The sequence below is a fragment of the Danio aesculapii genome, chromosome 3, assembly GCF_903798145.1.
Source record: "Danio aesculapii chromosome 3, fDanAes4.1, whole genome shotgun sequence".
NCBI classification, from domain to species: Eukaryota; Metazoa; Chordata; class Actinopteri; order Cypriniformes; family Danionidae; genus Danio; species Danio aesculapii.
The window spans coordinates 2,341,025-2,361,621 of NC_079437.1; the positions used below are offsets into that span (position 1 = coordinate 2,341,025).

The 20,597-nt window shown below is 35.2% G+C and overlaps 1 protein-coding gene across 1 annotated transcript; it reads left to right on the forward strand.

The window, feature by feature from the left end:
- The first annotated feature begins 11,718 nt into the window (after positions 1–11,718).
- LOC130217590 (erythroblast NAD(P)(+)--arginine ADP-ribosyltransferase) lies at positions 11,719–12,958 on the forward strand. Its single transcript, XM_056449725.1, has 2 exons — positions 11,719–11,781; positions 11,858–12,958. Exons 1-2 carry the CDS (start codon positions 11,734–11,736, stop codon positions 12,566–12,568), a joined length of 759 nt encoding a protein of 252 aa, XP_056305700.1. The 5' UTR covers positions 11,719–11,733; the 3' UTR covers positions 12,569–12,958.
- The last annotated feature ends 7,639 nt before the right edge of the window (positions 12,959–20,597 follow it).

A 20,597-nucleotide genomic window follows, 5' to 3' on the forward strand; every position in this document is an offset into this window, starting at 1 on the left:
GTTATTAATATTCTGTTCAATAATTTGTTAAAGCCAAAACGAATGTTAAATTGCAGGTTGTAATATAATTTTATATAGACTATTTTAAATAAATACAATTTATTTCAATAGCCTATTCAAGTAAATATATTATTTATAATAATATATGTAATATACACGGACATGCATATATTTCCAGAAAAAAAAAAATTATATATATATATATATGTATATATATATATATATATATATATATATATATATATATATATATATATAGGCCTAACAAAATTTGTAAGTAAATAGGCTATTTTCTGAAAAATGTGCATGTCTGTGTTTATAATTCCATAAAATGAAACAGGAAGTGACACATAGACGTTTAGCCTATTCCGCGTATTTGAAAAAGCAGTCAATGCATGCACTGAAAAAAGGCCTTATTACTTAAATAGGCTATTAATAACGGATATAAACACTTTTGTGAAAGCAAGAGAAAATCTTGCCGGAGTGCTGTTATATAGGAGTCTCAAATGACCAAGAATTATGTATTACAATTAAAAATCTAAAATTAAAGAAAAAATTTGTCTTTTTCTTTCTTGATCCAAAAAAATATTTTCATGAACGTGACATTTTCTTTGTAATTATTAACAAGTAATTATATGGTAAAGAATGAGATGGTGTGGTAAATTAATTTGATATGAAAGACACATAACTTACTAAAAAACTTTTAATCTATAGTTTGTAATGTATATTACACACCTAAAAACGTTATTTACTAACAGATATCGTGATATTAAGTTTTCTGACGATAAAATACTGAACGTAAACATATAGCAAGACGTTCTGCTGGACCTATTGCCTGACGCAGTATAGTGTCTTGCCGGGGCAACCATTGTAAGTAACCGATGAAAATCGGCTGTACTGAGGTGAAAATACTCCTTGTGGCGTCTCTTCATCCAGACGAAGCTCTTGAATAAGAGAATGAAACTCTCCCCGCTCATTCCTTGTGTGGAGAATAGGGTGAACCCACAATCTCTTCCTTTGCTAACGTTTTCATCGTCGTCGCAGAAGTACGTCGGAATCCATCTTCTGTACTAATCTAAACCATTTGGTGTGTGACATCATATCCTGTTCCCCGCCCATATTCGCAGCGCCGTGTGACAGAATTTCCCGTGGTCAAACTTTAGTATGACCGCAGCTTTATTCTTGCACAGGAAATTCAACTGCACCATTATGGTGCTCGCTGCTTGTATCTGTGCAGCTACAGCCTTTCACATGACAGCAGGGAAAGGTACAGCCAATGACAATGTTTATATGTGTTTGGGGGTGGTGCGACTCGAGGAGAGAACGTGATTTAACCCTTTCTGCATGTCTAGGTTAATATTGACAGCGTGATTTTTTTTACATGAATTAAATTATTAGTGGAGACATTTCAATACTTGATGGATATTGGTGGGAACACATCCCCTCCGTCTATTCTAAATCTACACCCCTGGCAAGATGCCTACAGTAGGTTGGCAGTCACTGTAAACTACTGGCATGTTTTAATATGTTTATGTGACAGTTTCAACTTGTCTGAATGTCATCTGATGAAAAGATTCGAATGGTGTGTAAATAAAAGCCGTGTTTGCTTTAGATCCAGCCTTTGTACGAGTCCACCTGTACGGTAGCATTCCTCACTGCGATTGTCATGCTGAGTTGATAGGGACTTTCTCATTTGCTTTGATTACCTGGTTCATAACTTCATACTTATCTCCATTAAACAACCCCTTTGCTAATTTACCAAGTTGAAATAATCAATACAATTATTTACTGCATTTTTAAGAATAACTGACAACAATTTTTAAATGTTCTCAATCATAAGTCGACACATAAGCAAACTAAGAAAACTAAGGCCCCGTTTACACCACCAGTTAAATGTGACCCAATTCTGATTTTCTGCTCATATGTGACCCAGATCACTGTTCTATGATCGTGTAAACAAATCAAATCAAATCACTTTTATTTCTCACATGCATTTGGATATTCAGAGATCGGATTCAGGCCTCCTTCATATGTGGAAATAAATCAGATATAAATCAGATATGTGACAATGCGACTATCATCTAAACAGGCAGATCGGATTTATTGACGCATTTCGCTTTGTACGTCTTTAAACTTGCGACACTGTGGTACTTCTCCGCGCTTTAATGGTGTAGAAGGAAGAGCGTGTGTGAAGAAGACGTCGACGCGGTAAACAACAACAGCAACAGGGTGGTCTGGGGTCGATGGCAGAAGTTACCTGCCTTCTTGCCCTGTTGGGAGATGAGTCAGTGGAGGACCCCATATACTGTATAAACATTAGGCGCAAGCTGCGATGATGACCTTTTCCCTCTTCCTCCGCCTCAAAATCATTTTAAAGTTGGGTGAACTTCACATATATCGCAGAGCTAAAAGCAAGATAATTTCTTCCATCGTGGCTAGTGTGGCGCAGATGCTAGTGTGCGTGTGTGGAGAAAGGGAGGGAAGTTGTGAGATTTACACAAAAAAGGGCAGATTTTATGGCATTGCATACATAACTGATGCATTACATAAGTAAGTGTGTGATTAGTTGTTTAGTATTAGTCACTATAAATAGCAAAAAACATAATGGGCCCTGGTGCAGTAAGGTGCAAGATGTGTTTGGCATGATGTGTTGCTATTTTCAGACCAACGCAACCCTAATTTTCCCGTTTTGCACAATGTTGTTTAAATAGCAAATCCATTTGCGCCACCTTGTGGACTCACGAGTGTTCCGGTCTAGAAAGGAAGTGTGTTAAGGTGTGTTGCTATTTTGAGGAACTGAAATTGACAGTGCAAAAGACCAGCTGAAAGCAGGTCTAAAGTCCAGCGCAGAGTGCGTTACTTGTGCACCTTAAATGCTTACGCATTGCTTAATACACACAGGATGTACAGTAATACACGCATATCTTCACAAATAAAAATGAATTAAAGAATTCAAATACTACAAAATTATTATTTTCTACATGAATATAAAACCACTGCCTCCATGCCTTCATCTCAGGGGGGCTTTTTCAGTTTATTCCTGACAATTTGCATTTCATTCTTTTTTTTTTGGCTTGGTCCCTTCATTAATATAGGGTCGCCACAGCGGAATGAACCGCCAACTTTTCCAGCACATATTTTACACAGCGGATGCCCTTCCAGCTGCCACCCATCACTGGGAAACATCCATACACACTCATTCACACACAAACGCTACAGACAATTTAGCCTACCCAATTCACCTATAGCGCATGTCTTTGAACTGTGGGGGAAACCGGAGCACCCGGAGGAAACCCACGCAAACACGGGTAGAACATGCAAACTCCACACAGAAATGACAACTGACCCAGCCAAAGCTCGAACCAGCAACCTTCTTTCTGTGAGGCGATTGTGCTACTCATTGTGCCACCGTGACCCCGACAATTTGCATTTGTATAATGTTATTATTATTTATTATATGCATATTTATATTTGTTTTATTAAAAGCAAGTTTAGATTTGTCCACCTGTGGTTTTGGAGACGTCTGCATCACCATATGAGGCATAAGAACAGGACGTGTGTTTGGATATAACTCAGTTTTTTGACCACACTTTGTTTTTATTGTTCATTTATTCATTTACTGGAAATTAGAACTGAATTTAGAAATAGTTTTGAAACAAATCTTTGCGCTTAACAAAGGAAATTAAATATGCAGACTAATGGATGTCCTCAGTGGAGAGCATACAACACCGTTCCTTACTTCACGAAACAAAAGAGAGTAAAGAAAGAAAAGAGTAAAGGGGCTAAATGGAGAAGGATCGTTCTTTATCCTCGTGCTGCAGATGCTCTGTTTAACTGTTTTCTCGCTAGTGAAGCGTTCAGTTTTTCCACTTACAAAGTCCAACATGTAAATAGCAAATGTGCCATTGCGTGACGCAACTGACTCTTAAAAAGAATGGGAGATGAGACTCTGATTGATTTAATGCCTGTTATGCACAAAACACACCCATAACTCATTAAGAGAATAAGCACAACCCTGTTAGACCATGCGTCACGGTGCAACCCATATTTTTACGTCCTTAAAATAGCAAAAATAGATTCGGACACACCCTTAAAAGCTATTTAAGTAGCCTATGCTGCATCAGTCAAACCAATGACATCAACATTACAGATATACAAATAAGCCACATTTCTCATGGTTTAAATAATATGCAATATAAAATATTATCTTATAAATAGGCCTACCCTAGATTAATGCTTAACTCTGTGTAGATTATGAGCTGTGGAAAACAAAGCAAAAAAAGGATTTAACCGTAGATGAGAGTAACTAATGCCTAAATATTTGAAGTGTGAAATGTTTTATCATATGGTAGACAAGTACAGCTAATTGGCCATGTTTGCTATAATATTGTGCATTTATTTGTCACCTTTATACCATCCAAACACAAGCATTAGATCAGGGGTCACCAATCACGCTCCTGGAGGGCCGGTGTCCCTGCAGGGTTTAGCTCCAACTTGCCTCAACACACCTGTCTGATTGTTTCAAGAATACCTAGTAAGACCTTGATTAGCTTGTTCAGGTGTGTTTGATTAGGGTTGGAGCTAAAATCTGCAGGACACCGGCCCTCCAGGAACAAGTTTGGTGACCACTGCATTAGATGAACGAGTAGGCTATGGTAGTTTGAAAGCAGCCTAATAGCATTCCAGCGCCTTCGACTGGTCATTATTTGAAATTAATTTTAACATTTTACTGCTGCAGGCATGATTCATTGCTCTTTCCTAACATATCGTATTGACTCTTATGCCAAACTCTATTTTTCACTTATATTTTTAAGATTGTACAAAGCAAAAGCAAATCAAACAGATTTGTGCATCACCTCTGGGGTTTAATTTAAAGGGACAGTTCACCTAAAAGCTTTTTTTTTAAGAATGTAGAAAACCAGTAGCCATGAACTTTCATTTTCCCCCTACTTTGGAAGTCAGTATAGCTCTTCAAAATATCTTCTCAACAGATAAAAATATGTGCAATTTCCTTTTTCATCCCTTTAAGTATGATCCATTTCAGCTTGGTCAGGTCTACATTTTCCATTAATATGCAGATTGATGGTATGCTTGTGGCTCTGTACATGTACATCTATACATGTCTGTTGCATTATTAGTATGTTTTTTTATTTGTTGATTTTTTTTTTGTTATGTAAAGCCTAACCAGGGATAAGGGTAACAAATTAGCTTTATGCTTTATGCCATATGTACGCAGCATCGGTTGTCTCTGTATAAAAATGTCAAGTGTATTGTCCCTGTTAAATAAATAAACAAATAAATAAATCCGTAGCCCAAAGTTCTCAATTAAAATACAATTTGTCATATATCAGCACATTCACTGGTTTTGATTTGAAACCACATGCTTTTGCCCAATCAAAAATGGTGTATTCATGATCAGATGCATTCTATAAACCACAAATATTTCATTTATATTTTCCTTTATTATATTCAGAATCTATATTGCATCTGTAAAGTTTACATAATTGATCCTGGAGCATTAGTTTTAATTCAGCTGTTTTAATTTATGCATTTTTGTTAAAGTTTATGCATGTGAAAGCTGAGTAAATAAGCTCTACATTGATTTATGTTTAGGATTGGACAGTATGTGGCTGAGATACAACCATTTGAAAATAAGGAAACAGAGGGTGCAAAAAAAGAATAAAATGGAGTAAAGCACATACTAATCAAAAATTGAGAATGTTTCAAATACTATAAATATTTATCAAAATTACAGCATATATATATATATATATATATATATATATATATTATATATATATATATATATATATATATATATATATATATATATATATATATATATAGTGGAACATGATCTTTGTTAAATATTCTAATGATTTTGGCATAAAAGAAAAATCTACAATTTTGAGCCATACAATGAATTTTTGGCTATTTTCCTGTGGAATATACGACTAGTTTTGTCATCCAGGGTATTGTATAGTCAAAACTGCTGATGGACAACTGATGAGGTGTTCAACATTTGTTAACATCTTAGTTTGTCCAGTGTGAAACCACACAGCTCTGAAGTCTGAAGTTATTCAGAAATTTAGCTGAGCTATATGCACCAATTTCACACGTTAGGTGTTATTTTTCAGAAAGCACACACACACACATTAGTAATCATATATAAGACAACTTTAACCTTTTCATCTCTCATACTGAAGAATCGTTGTCGTCTGGCTGTGAACGACTGACTTTTCTGATCTTTTTGTATCATTGTTCCTGATAACAACAAAGAATCTGAGAAAAGGACAATATTCACAGGTAGCTATGATGTTACATTTATTGTACAAATCTGTGGACATATTCCTGTTGATGTGATACAGTTAAAGGCAAAATTGATTTTATTATTTTAAATAATCAACACATTTTTAAAATGTAATAGTTTTTATAACTAATGTCTAATAATTTATTTTGCCTTGCCATGATGACAGTACATAATATTTTAAGTTATTTTGGAAAATACTGTTGTTCAGCTTAAAGTGACATTTGAAGGCTTACTAGGTTAATTGTTAACTACTGTACACTGTTAAAAATATATATTTATATATGTATATATATATATATATATATATATATATATATATATGAGCAATATCACACGAGTGTGATATTACGTTAATAGTTCGACGGCATAATCGTGTATATAAAAAAGAAAATGAAACACGAAGTGTCTCAAAAATCCTTTTTAGATTAGATTAGATTAGATTCAACTTTATTGTCATTACACGTGTACAAGTACAAGGCAACGAAATGCAGTTTAGGTCTAACCAGCAGTGCAATAGCAGAAAGTGCAGGATACAGGTATAAGTTATAAAGATTATAACTTATAGTTTATAGTTACAGTTTATAGTTACAGTTTACTTATACTTATAGTTACAGTATACTTATAGTTTATAGTTACAGTTTATAGTTACAGTTTACTTATAGTTACAGTATACTTATAGTTTATAGTTACAGTTTATAGTTACAGTTTATAGTTACAGTTTACTTATACTTATAGTTAGTTTACTTATAGTTTATAGTTACAGTTTATAACTTATAGCAGTTTATAACTTATATAGGTATAAGTTATAAAGTGTATTAGGAACTACTTTCTTCCGCCATTCCTTTACATCTGCATCTGACGTCAGAACAGCAGAAGCCGTTTCCAATTCACCAACGTCACTTTAGAGCTATAGTGTTTGAATGATTCTCTCTAGCATAATGTCTAAAGTGAAGACCAAACAGGTGATTTTGCTCACATTTTAAGATTAGAAGGCTGAACGGCAGTCTACAGAGATATCTCCCTACAGTATTACAGTATACAGAGATATCTTCCTACAGTATTACAGTATACAGATATCTCCCTACAGTATTACAGTCTACAGAGATATCTTCCTACAGTATTACAGTCTACAGAGATATCTTCCTACAGTCTACAGAGATATCTTCCTACAGTATTACAGTCTACAGAGATATCTTCCTACAGTATTACAGTCTACAGAGATATCTCCCTACAGTATTACAGTATACAGTATACAGAGATATCTTCCTACAGTATTACAGTCTACAGAGATATCTCCCTACAGTATTACAGTCTACAGAGATATCTTCCTACAATATTACAGTATACAGAGATATCTCCCTACAGTATTACAGTCTACAGAGATATCTTCCTACAGTATTACAGTCTACAGAGATATCTCCCTACAGTATTACAGTCTACAGAGATATCTTCCTACAGTATTACAGTCTACAGAGATATCTTCCTACAGTATTACAGTCTACAGAGATATCTCCCTACAGTATTACAGTCTACAGAGATATCTTCCTACAGTATTACAGTCTACAGAGATATCTCCCTACAGTATTACAGTCTACAGAGATATCTTCCTACAATATTACAGTATACAGAGATATCTTCCTACAGTATTACAGTCTACAGAGATATCTCCCTACAGTATTACAGTCTACAGAGATATCTCCCTACAGTATTACAGTCTACAGAGATATCTCCCTACAGTATTACAGTCTACAGAGATATCTCCCTACAGTATTACAGTCTACAGAGATATCTTCCTACAGTATTACAGTATACAGAGATATCTTCCTACAGTATTACAGTATACAGAGATATCTCCCTACAGTATTACAGTCTAAAGTATTTCTCTGTTGCAATAAGGATATCATAATAATTAACCCCGAAAAAAACAGCCCAATAACTACCCAGCAAAATATCTCTCATCACATGCCGCAGTGAATTACGGTACATGACTGGACCAAGTCTGGCTTCCAGACAAGGGCCAAACATCTGGGCCCATATCTGGGCTAGGTCTCAGCCAAGTTAATAATCCATAACTGGGCCAGATATGCTGGTGTGTCACGACTGCAATGAAATTGAGAAACCCATAAATCATTGCTTTTTAGGCTTGCTATGGGCGTGCTTTTCCCCTGCTTTTTTCTTGTTTTTCTTTATTTGAATATAATAAAATGTATTTTAATTGTGGGTCAAGATAGGCCAATCTCACAGCGCTCACATATCAATTATTAACATCTGGGCCTAATACTACACTTTACTTTTGGTCCAAGTATTGTGTGCCACCTTAAAGACGGTGCCACCTCTGCCAAACCAGGGCCATGTGTGGCCCACATGCTGTATGCCAGTGCTGGATGAATGCCTGCTGTGCCAGCTTTATGCCAAATCTGGGCAAAAATTCTTTGCTACCTTGGTACCAGATTGCTGTTGTGTTTGCGATAAGGGAAAACGCTAAACACATGCGGGCATTTCTTCTTTCTTTCTGCCAACACAACGCACATTCCTTATATGCGAGTTCCATCTCACACTCAATACACTACAATTATATGGAATAAATACAGCACTACAACATACAAAAGAGAGAGATTGACTAAAAATATCACTTAATAGTTCAATAATGATTTGATCAGCTGTAGTTAGAAATTACGCTGTTTAAACTTCTAAGGGCTTATTATGCAGTCTCTGTCACCATCTTGTGGATGGTCAACGTCAACCGTCTTTGGTCTACTCAGTATGGCAGGCTAATGGCCGCCGACACGCTGTCTCTCAGAAATTATAAATATTTAATATGGGCTCTATCAGGGGCGTAGCTAGACATAAAGCTCTACTAGGGCACCCACCCATATATATATATATATATATATATATATATATATATATATATATATATATATATATATATATATATATATATATATATATATATATATATATATATATATATATATATATATATATGGGTGGGTGCCCTAGTAGAGCTTTATATATATATATATATATATATATATATATATATATATATATATATAAAAGTATTGTTGTTATACAATTATTATTTTAAATAATCTTAAATGTAACTGGAAAACAATGTTAAGACACAACTAGAGTGATATGCTAAGATCATTTAAGAAATCTTTTGCATGAATATTAATTTCATTTGAATGAAATTCTATAAACAATTCAATAAAATACAAAAACAGATGTTTTATAGAATTATCTGTTGTCTTAGACTTGACACATGGCAGAGAGTCAGGTTTATTAAGTCTTTACCTCTCTGACTCGTCATCACTCCTTTTTGCTTCATACAAAAAAAGCTATCAGGAGGCATGCTTAGTAAGATCACTGTCGTATTGTTTAAACTTTAGTTTTATGGACTTGCAAAGCAAAAAAGGCCGTTACGCCGGTTTTACAACGCATGAGCGGCGCGTGAGCAGCAAGTAGCCTACTTTTTTAGCGCGCTTGTTAACTACCGGGACTCGAACTGGCATGCAGAGATGCGTCAGTTTGTCTTTTGATTACACTGCTTTCACCAGCGTTGGTTTTGGTTGCACATAGAGAATAACGTCTTTATTTCGGAATTATCACTCTTAATAATACATCTTGCATATGAAGTAAATCATATCTCAATGCATTTACTGGGGAACTGGAGATTTTTACTGGGGCACGTGCCCCAGTAAATTGGGTCTAGCGACGCCCCTGGGCTCTATCCATATAAATAAACTGCATAGTTGCAAACTAAACAGCTACATTCTCGACTTAAAAGCTTCAAAAGTACATTATGTTACCCAACAGCACGAATATTTGTCAAACTGTAGAGGGTCCTCTACTTGTCGCTGTATGTGGGCAGAGTAATACACAAGGGTGAAGGGCAAAGAGCCAGTATGAGTGCGGTTACTGGCAGAGTATCACACGTCTATCAACCAATCAGATTCAAGAACCAGACAGAACTGTTGTGTGTGTGTATATATATATATATATATATATATATACACACACAACAGGTCTGTCTGGTTCTTGAATCTGATTGGCTCTTTGCCCTTCAGAGGACCCTCTACAGTTTGACAAATATTCCTGCTGTTAGGTAACATAATGTACTTTTCAAGCTTTTTAGTTTTATATATATATATACAGTAGAAGTCAGAATTATTAGCCCTTTTGTTTATTTTTTTTCCTCAATTTCTGTTTAACGGAGAGAATATTTCTTCAACACATTTCTAAACATAATAGTTTAATAACTCATTTCTAATAACTGATTTATTTTATCTTTACTATGATGACAGTAAATAATACTTGACTAGATATTTTTCAAGACACTTCTATGCAGCTTAAAGTGACATTTAAAGGCTTAACTAGGTTAATTAGGCTAACTAGGCAGGTTAGGGTAATTAGGCAAGTTATTGTATAACAATGGTTTGTTCTGTAGACTATCGAGAAAATATATAGCTTATAGAGGCTAATAATTTTGACCTTAAAATTGTTTTAAAAAAATTAAAAACTGCTTTTATTCCAGCCGAAATAAAACAAGTAAGATTTTCTCAAGAAGAAAAAATATTATCAGACATACTGTGAAAATTTCCTTGCTTTGTTAAACATAATTTGGGAAATATTTAAAAAAGAAGGGGTAATAATTCTTACTTCAACTGTGTGTATATATATATATATATATATATATATATATATATATATATATATATATATATATATATATATATATATAATTTAGCAGTTTTCCATATTTTGCAATTTATCTAAAATATGTTTTTGTTTTTTTGTCGTTGTTGTGGCTTTTTTAATTGCATTATGAGATCTTGCTCTTTCTTCTAACAACTTTAAACATTGAAAAGTAAAAAAAAGAGACTTTTATGAACATATTTAATAGTTTTTGGTGACATATTATCTGGGTTGGCGTTGTATTTTACGCTACAAACACCTTGTAATAAACTGCAGTACATTTTCTGTAATTTTACAGAATTATTTCTCTAGATATTATTTCTTATACATGATATTTTTATTTCAAATGACTAAAACGTCAATAAAAGTCACTTTGTTAAACTGTAGAGTTGAATTTTCAACATCAGAAGTCGGCAGAGCAGAGATCAACATCCTATAATGCAATTCACAACTGTAAATAAACCAAAAACACTTGTGAATCACTAAATATGAAAACTGTTAATTAGCAGATATTTAATTAATTAGCAGGATAACATTTTCACAGGAGGACAAATCAATTTACCTTCAACTATTTATGAAATCCTGTTATGTTTCAGCATCTGTTCATCTTTATGGACTGAATGAAGATGATGATTAAAGCTCTAAAGATAGATTAAAGTCTATCTCTTTTGTGTTTCTGGTCTTTCATCATCTGCTCTGTATTTTGTAGATCAACGGACTGAATGAAGATGATGATTGAAGCTCTTCTCCTCATTGTAGCTGCTCTACAGGTGAGCTTGTGTTCTTGTATGAATATTACACTCATAAACACTGATGATCTGATCATTATGATTCCTTTCACTGCAGGATCACAGAGTCACTGCTGTTGGATATCCACTGGATATGGCACTGAATTCAGTTGATAATCAGTATAAGGGATGCACAGACAACATGTCAGCTTTGGTGAAAACAGAATATCTGCCGAAGGAACTCAATAACTCTAAAACTAATCTCAAAGAAGCTTGGAAAGAGGCTGAAAAATTTATTAATGGTACAAATAACTTGACACATGATCATTCAATTGCCATCTATATGTACACTGGTGATAAAGTGTTTCGTGATTTCAATAATGCCACTCGTTATGGCCGGCAAAACTACACCATTGGGAAATACGGCTGGTATTCACTACACTTTCTGTTAACAGAGGCCTTACAGATTCTGAAAACAACACAAAATAGATGCTTTGATACTTTTCGCGGTACAAAATCAAAGTTTGAACTTCTCAACAACACTGTTCGTTTTGGCTCATTTGCATCTTCCTCTTACGATTGGAGAAAGGCAAAGTTTTTTGGAAATAAATCTTGTTTTGAGATTCACACCTGTGAAGGTGCTGAAATTACGAATCATTCCAAACTTCGTCATGAGAAAGAGGTGCTGATTCCTCCATATGAGATGTTTAGAGTCACTGAAACCAAGACAATTGATAAGCAGAACGATCTGTGGTGTGAAACTGTGTATGTGTTGAACAGCACCGGGATAAGGAGTGATCTGAACTGTGATCTACCAAAAAAATCATGAAAAATCACTATATGAGCCAAAACACAGTGCATTAAATGTACATTTGTTATTAAAGTTCCTATATTAATCTCTGTTATTCAGCGGTTGTTATCTTGGGATAGCACACCTTGTAATGTCATGACTCGCCAATCAGAATCGAGTATTCCAGACAGCCGTGTAATAAAATGCAATAAGAACTGCCTGGATGTAACTGCCTGGATGTGAATTGATTCTGATTGGTCAGTTGCGACATTACAAGGTATTTTGTTTTCAGATAACAACTGCTAAATAACACAGACTCATCTGGAAACTTCAAATCACATTGACTGTCAATAAATACGTTCACATCCATATACGTACACCCACATTCATTTGTATATTCTTATCTGTCATGCCATGTTTTTTGACTGTTTGGTGCCATCTTGTGTCTGAATAATACACAGGTTAGTGTATACTCCATCAGCTGTTTTCATTTCGGTCAGCTTTGTGTTTTTGACTGTTTGGTGCCATCTAGTGTCTGAATAATGTGCAGGTTAGTGTATACTCCATCAGCTGTTTTCGTTTCGGTCAGCTTTGTGTTTTTGTCTGTTTGGCGCCATCTTGTTTCTGAATAATGTGCAGGTTAGTGTATACTCCATCAGCTGTTTTCGTTTCTGTCAGCTTTGGGTTTTTGTCTGTTTGGCGCCATCTTGTGTCTGAATAATGCGCAGGTTAGTGTATACTCCATCAGCTGTTTTCGTTTCTGTCAGCTTTGGGTTTTTGATTGTTTGGCGCCATCTTGAGTCTGAATAATGTGCAGGTTAGTGCATACTCCATCAGCTTATTTTGTTTCTGCCAGCTTTGCATTTAATAAAAAAATTAATTATTACAGCTCAGAACAATGTTTTTTCTGTTTAATTTGTATGTATAGAGGCAAAAAGTCATGCAATAAGTACACCCAGGAGGTTGTTGTCAAAGAACAAAGCCCTTCAGTCTTATATAACAGTCAGGGGCGTAGCAACCGGGGGGGACGGGGGGGACACGTCCCCCTCACTTTTTGGAAACAGGTTATTCTGTCCCCCGTCTGGCCCACGCTTTTTATTTGACCTAGGTGTTCTCTGATTTGTTACTTGATTTGAGTGAACGATCACTCAGCCAATCACAGCGCGAATCTCTTGAGCGTCTGCCACGAGCTTCATTCATTCACTTTGCAGTCAAAGACAGGGATGACACGGAAGGGAGCAACAGCTACAGCTGGGTAAATCACGATAAATCACTAACGTTACAGAATCCTACTTTTGTTCCATTTCGAAGTGAGAACCGTAAAGTCCCTGGTGCTGGTGTCTTGTCTGGTGCTGAGCCAGAGAAAGACAGCGGTGTTAAGTTGGTTTGTTTTTGGTATTCCTGACACATTCAGTGACAGACGGCATTAACTAAAAAACCTCTAACCCTAAAAAGATCTAAACTGTATTCCCTACAAAAAGACAAAGCAGGTTATGTTTCACAGCTGTCTTTCTTTTTTCGCTCGATATTACGAGCACTGCTTGAGCAGTCGCAATATGCGTTTAGCCAGAGAGAGCTCGCGCTGACCTAAACTCTCAGTAAGGGACCGTTGGAAAAGTGCTTCTTTTTTTCGTTTTTTTTTCCCGAAAACAAAACCAACTTAACTCTGCTGAGAAAGACGTGTTATATTATCACAATTATGCAGCCTTTTTACGGCCTATTGCTTAATTTATGATTTAGACATGTAAATACACACAAGTACTAGTAAAACAAGAACTTTAGAGTTTGTAAAACACACAAGGAAGTCTAACAATCCATTAAAATATAATTTGCGGATGTGTTTTAATCATATCAGATACACATACTGAAAGTTACTATAAAGTTGAATCTACTCCTCTCTAAGTTCACCAACCACTTACTTGCATCTATTTGGGGAGTAATTGTGAATTTACGTGTTGAATCCTGCGTGTTCTGCTTTTATGAATGACGCATCGCTGCAAGTACACATGGCGATGTCCATCTCACGTTATATGTGTAGTATCAACTTGCAATTTTGCAGTTGAATTGTAGTATTTAAAAATATTTTCACACAGAGTAATGCTTAATTTAAATGTGTGTGGTTCTGTTTATTTATTGTTATTATTAATATTTTGTAATTATTTTAGAATTTTGGTTAAAATATTATTAATTAAACTTTATTGCTAATAAATCATTAATCACTTTTGGGTGGCCATACAGCTGTTCCCCCCCCCACTTTTTAAATGGCTGTTACGCCTCTGATAACAGTTGCTAGTAAACCTAAGTTGATCAAACATGAACACATGAAGATAAAATAAAATGCCTTTTTTTTTCTTCTTTATCAAGCAGAGGTTTGGTTCTTTATTTTTGATATATAATATGGCCATATATTCTAGGCAGTAAATATTCTGAGGGGTAAAAATCACTGTAGTATACTTCAATGATTCTAAATGATGCCAGTAAACCATAATGAAATAAAGTTGTTTCAATTCAGTGGCCTCTGTGTGATATTATATATTTTTTCACACTATATTTTTGCAATTAAAATAACACTACAGTTTTACAAGCATAGGCTTTTGTGCTGTTAATAAAAAAAACAATCCCACAGCCATATCACCCTGCAACTAAAGACCAGGTCCTCGCTGAAGCTGAGCAGGGCTGAGGTCAGGGGCGTCGCTAGACCCAATTCACTGGGGCACGTGCCCCAGTAAAAATCTCCAGTGCCCCAGTAAATGCATTGAGATACAGTATGATTTACTTCATATGCAAGTGTATTTATTAAGAGTGGTAATCCTGAAATAAAGACGTTATTCTCTAAGTGCAACCAAACCAACGCTGGTGAAAGCAATGTGTTTAATCAAAAAGCAAACTGACGCATCTCGCGCCTCTTGCAGGCGCTGCTCTGAGAGTCCCGGTAGTAAACATGCGCGCCAAAAAAGACGGCTACCTGCTTGTTACGCGCCGCTCATGCATTGTAAAACCAGCATAACAGCTTTTTTTTTTGTGTTGCAAGTGGACAAAACTAAAGTTTAAACAATATGATGGTGATCTTACTAAGCATGCCTCCTGATAGATTTTTTTGTATGAAGCAAAAAGGAGGGATGACGAGGGAGGTAAAGACTTTATAAACCTAATTATCTGCCATGTGTCAAGTCTACAACAGATAATATAACATCCTATAACATATATATATATTGTATTTTATTGAATTGTCTATAGAATTTCATTAAAATGAAATTAATATTTATGCAAAAGTAATTTCTTAAATGATCTTAGCATCACTCCAGTTGTCTTAACATTGTTTTCCAGTTACATTTAAGATTATTTAGAAGAATAATAATATGTATATAAAAATAATGTATAATAATAAGAATACTTTTATTTATAATTTATAATTATTTTAAAGATTATGACTTGAGAATATGATTTTACCTCAGCGCTGCACTTTTCTCCTTCGCCCTCGCGCTGAGCAGGTGACTGAGTGTTGTGAAGTAGTTAAACTCTCCTCAGTTTAATGTACAGTGTCAAACTTTCACAGGAATATCAGTATATTAATATAGGCTTTGCTAAAAGGCTGGTCAAATGTCTTTTTTTACAGAAGCTAACAGACGCGCATGCTGCGACCGGTGATGAGTCAACAATCGCATATTTTGACTTATTTAAAGTAGGCTATAGGCTATAGCATACAGTAATTTTGTGTAAAGACATTTATAAAAATATGTAGCTAATATATCACTGGGGTTTGTGTAGCAGCGATTACGGGAGCATTAATTAAATCCTTTTTTCCCGTGGAGCGAAACAAACACTGCACAGTGTAGCGGATGGGGACGCACAAAAATATATATTAATTATATATATTTTCGTCGGAAGAAAAATATTCTTTGAACGAATTTTGTTTTGTACAATTTGTATCTTAGTTTTTGTGGGTCAGTTATTTACAAAATAAACAAGAATAACTAATAAACTGAAGTGAAGCGATGTGCCTCAGGGTCCGCTATTTGCCGCGGCCAAAACACAAACTGGTCTGTTAAATACAATCGTAATATGAATAAAATAAAAGTAAAATATTCAGTTTCGAATATTGAATCTTTGTTAACTGCATGATCAAAAATAAAAGAGCAGCCTTTATTATCACTCTTTATGACAAACATCCATTGATGAATAAGTTTCGCTTTAGTTTAATCAAAGCGTTTGAACTTTTATGATATTTTAGTCAAAGTGGTCTGCATAACCAATGATTGAACTTATCCACCTGCGACCCACCCATAATTAAACATCATATAGGCGAGCTGGCTTTGTGATTACCTGAACCGTGTATTAACGGCTGCACCAGCATAACCCGAGATCTGCGTATTGATAGCAGCACCAGCAGATATAAGAGAGTTTGTTTCATAACAGCATTTTATGCTTCTTCAATATCCAATATTAAGAGAGTGACTCCATAAGGTACATAACCTGCGCACACTTGATTATTACTTTAATGTGTAAAGTCATGGATGCATCTCACAGCATAACTTATCCTTTAAATGTCCATGCTTAATATGTCATTGATGAGGTCTATCTATTGAAAGGGTTACAATATAGGCTATATATGCGCTACATAGCAGGGACGTTATATATATTGGCTACATTTTTTTATACACTTCTTTACACAAAATTATTATATGCTATAGCCTATATCCTACTTTAAATAAGTCAAAATATATGCGATTGTTGACTCATCACCGTGGTCGCAGCTTGTGCGTCTGTTAGCTTCTGTAAAAAAAGACATTTGACCAGCCTTTTAGCAAAGCCTATATTAATATACTGATATTCCTGTGCGATTATATATATATATATATATATATATATATATATATATTTTTTTTTTTTTTTTTTTTTTTTTTTTTTTTTTTTTGAGGGGGTGGGGGCGGGGGCACGTGCCCCAGTAGAGCTTTATGTCTAGCAACGCCCCTGGCTGAGGTCAGTGCATGGATGGGAGATCACATGGGAAAACAAGGTTGTTGTTGGAAGTGGTGTTAGTGAGGCCAGCAGGGGGTTGCTCAATCTGCGGTCTGTGTGGGTCCTAACGCCCCAGTATAGTGAAGGGATCAGTAAGTGCCATCTATTGGATGAAACGTTAAACCGAGGTCCTGACTCTCTGTGGTCATTAAAAATCCCATGTAAAGAGTAGGGGTGCAACCCCGGTGTCCTGGCCAAATTCCCTCCATTGGTCTTTACCCATCATGGCCTCCCAATCATCCCCATCCACTGAATTGGCTCTATCACTGTCTCTCCACTCCCCTATAGCTGGTTACAGTATATAATATTTCACTAGATATTTTTCAGGATACTAGTATTCAGCTTAAAGTGGCATTTAAAGGCTTAACAAGGTTAATTAGGCACGTTAGGGTAGGCCTAATTAGGCAAGTTATTGCATAACAGTGGTTTGTTCTGTAGACAATCCAAAACAAATTTTGTTAAAGGGGGATAATAATATTGACCTTAAATGTTTTTTTTTTTTAATTAATGCTTTCATTCTAGCCAAAACTAAACTTACCTGCTTAAATATCACTTGAGAACTATTTGAACAGGAATAAATATCTCACAGGAGGGATATTATTTTAATTTCCATATGAATAAATATTATATACCAAAAATCCATAGCAAATACCAGAGCACCGATAGTTAATCTAGAAAAATTACGTTTTTCTATGAAGCCCTGGGTAAAAAATCTTGGTGTTATTCTAGATGATGGCTTGAGCTTTGACAAACAGATAAATGCAGTGGTCGAATCCTGCTTCTTTCAGCTTCGACTATTAAAAACAGTCAAATCTATTTTATCTAGAAAAATTTTTGAAAAAATAATCCATGCGTTTATTACCACTAGATTGGACTATTGTAACTCATTATACTTTGGGATTAGTCAGAAAACCTTATCCCGGTTACAAGTAGTTCAAAATGCTGCTGCAAGGCTTTTAACAGAGACCAAGAAACATGACCACATTACACCAGTTCTACGCTCTCTGCACTGGCTGCCTGTGCACTATCGAGTCACTTTTAAAATGCTCCTCTTGGTTTTTAAATCTCTAAATAGCCTGGCACCTTCTTATCTGTCAGACATTTTAATTAAGCATCAGCCTGGTCGGTCTCTTCAGTCATCTAACCAGAGACTGTTATTCATACCTAAGTCGAGGCTGAAATGCAGAGGTGACCGTGCTTTTGCAGTAGCTGGTCCTAGGTTGTGGAATGCTCTGCCCCTCTGTATCAGATCTGTTTCATCCCTGTCTGTTTTTAAATCTAGGTTAAAAACTTATCTCTTTGATTTGGCATTTTATCAGTGAAAAGTGTCTGTTTTAGCAATAATTTTATAATTTTATATACACATTTGTTTTTTATCTGTTTTGATTTGTACTGTGCAGCACATTGGTCAACCTTTGGTTGTATTAAAAAGTGCTATAGAAATAAAACTGACGTTGACATTGACATTGACAAATACATATTTCACAGGATTTTGCCCATATATAACAGGTAAGAGTTTAATTTGTGTATAGTATGTAATGAGACTTGGGTTCATTGGCAAAATAATGAATGAATGGTGTTTTCTTTCCCTTTTCATTGTTAACCTTATCTTTTGGGCTTATTAATGAAGCAAATAAACCAGGTCAAAATCCCTTAATTTAGGTGACCTTTAAATCCTCCAATCGCTGACACTTCTACTTCCATCCTGTAGAGGGCGGTGTTGTCATGGAAATGCGCTGTGTGTAAACATTGGGAAGTGTAAATAAATGGGGATGTGATTATTACTAACGTTACAAAAGGTAAAATCAGCACTTTTAGAGCGCTCTCACTGAAAACTAATCCAAAGGGAGTTAAAAATGTTTCTTCCACTCTTGTCTTCTGGATGATGAAGGCCACAATTAAGGTATTGTTTGCGAAATATTAAAGACTTTGTTTATTTTGGTTCGTTGACGGTCTCTTAGCTAACTGGTGTTAGCACATTTATAAGGATTTTGAATACCAGGGATATCCATTTCACTTGTTAGTTTTGTACAAAGAGCATATACTTTATTGTTACCACTAGTTTCTTATGGTTTGCACTACAAATATGACATTGTGCTGGATGCCTTTATTTAATACCCAGGATCCTCTCTTGGATATATTGCTTAACTAGAGTTTTGTTTAGGACCGTCTTTTGTAATGTTGTTCAAGGAATAAATTAGATCCATAACTTACCACACACATGGTATCTTGATGGGTTCTGCAAATGAAGCCAATGTCCACTCCAGTGAAGAAAAATAATAAAATACACTTTTATTAATGTAATAAATCCAGTGAAAAAGAAGAATAAAAACAAGCACAATAACAAAACAAAATCCTTCACTTTATCCTCCGTTGAGAATAAAGGCCCTGAGACATTCAGTATACAGAAGTCAGTTTAAGCGCACTGCTGGTCTGTATGCTCCAGCCTTTTATACATAGAGGTAAAGTTGGTTTAATATTTGGATATTCAGACATTCTCCTTCATAATATAATTTCAGTCAAGTATTTTTTGCAAATTCTAAATAGGGAAATCATATTAGCAGCAAATGACCATCAAAGTACAACATTGTTCACAGTGAATTAGATAGTGTTATTGTTGTTTAGAAGTCATACTTGCATGCTAATTCCGATCGAATATTCAAAGTAACATGGTAAACAATATCGGGACTTTAAAATGAATGAATGTGCGAATATAAAACCAACTTTACCTATATCTTTTATACCAGACTCAAGCCTTGAATACAGTCGCGCCTTTAATGTTTTACGCTATCAATGTTTGATATACTTGAGAATATCTAAAGTTTGATATACTTAAAGATATCTGTTAATACGTAGAATACGTACGAAGAAATCACCTTGAGTAAATACACAACAAAGCATTTCCTCTATTTCAACAGCATTCGGACAGTCTTCCAGGAGTCATGTCCTTCAAGGCCATAGGTCTTACTTGGCAAAGAATATAACGCTGCCACGCTTTCGGTTGTAATTGTATTTGGTTAGAAGTGTCATCTGGACCATTTCTGCCTTT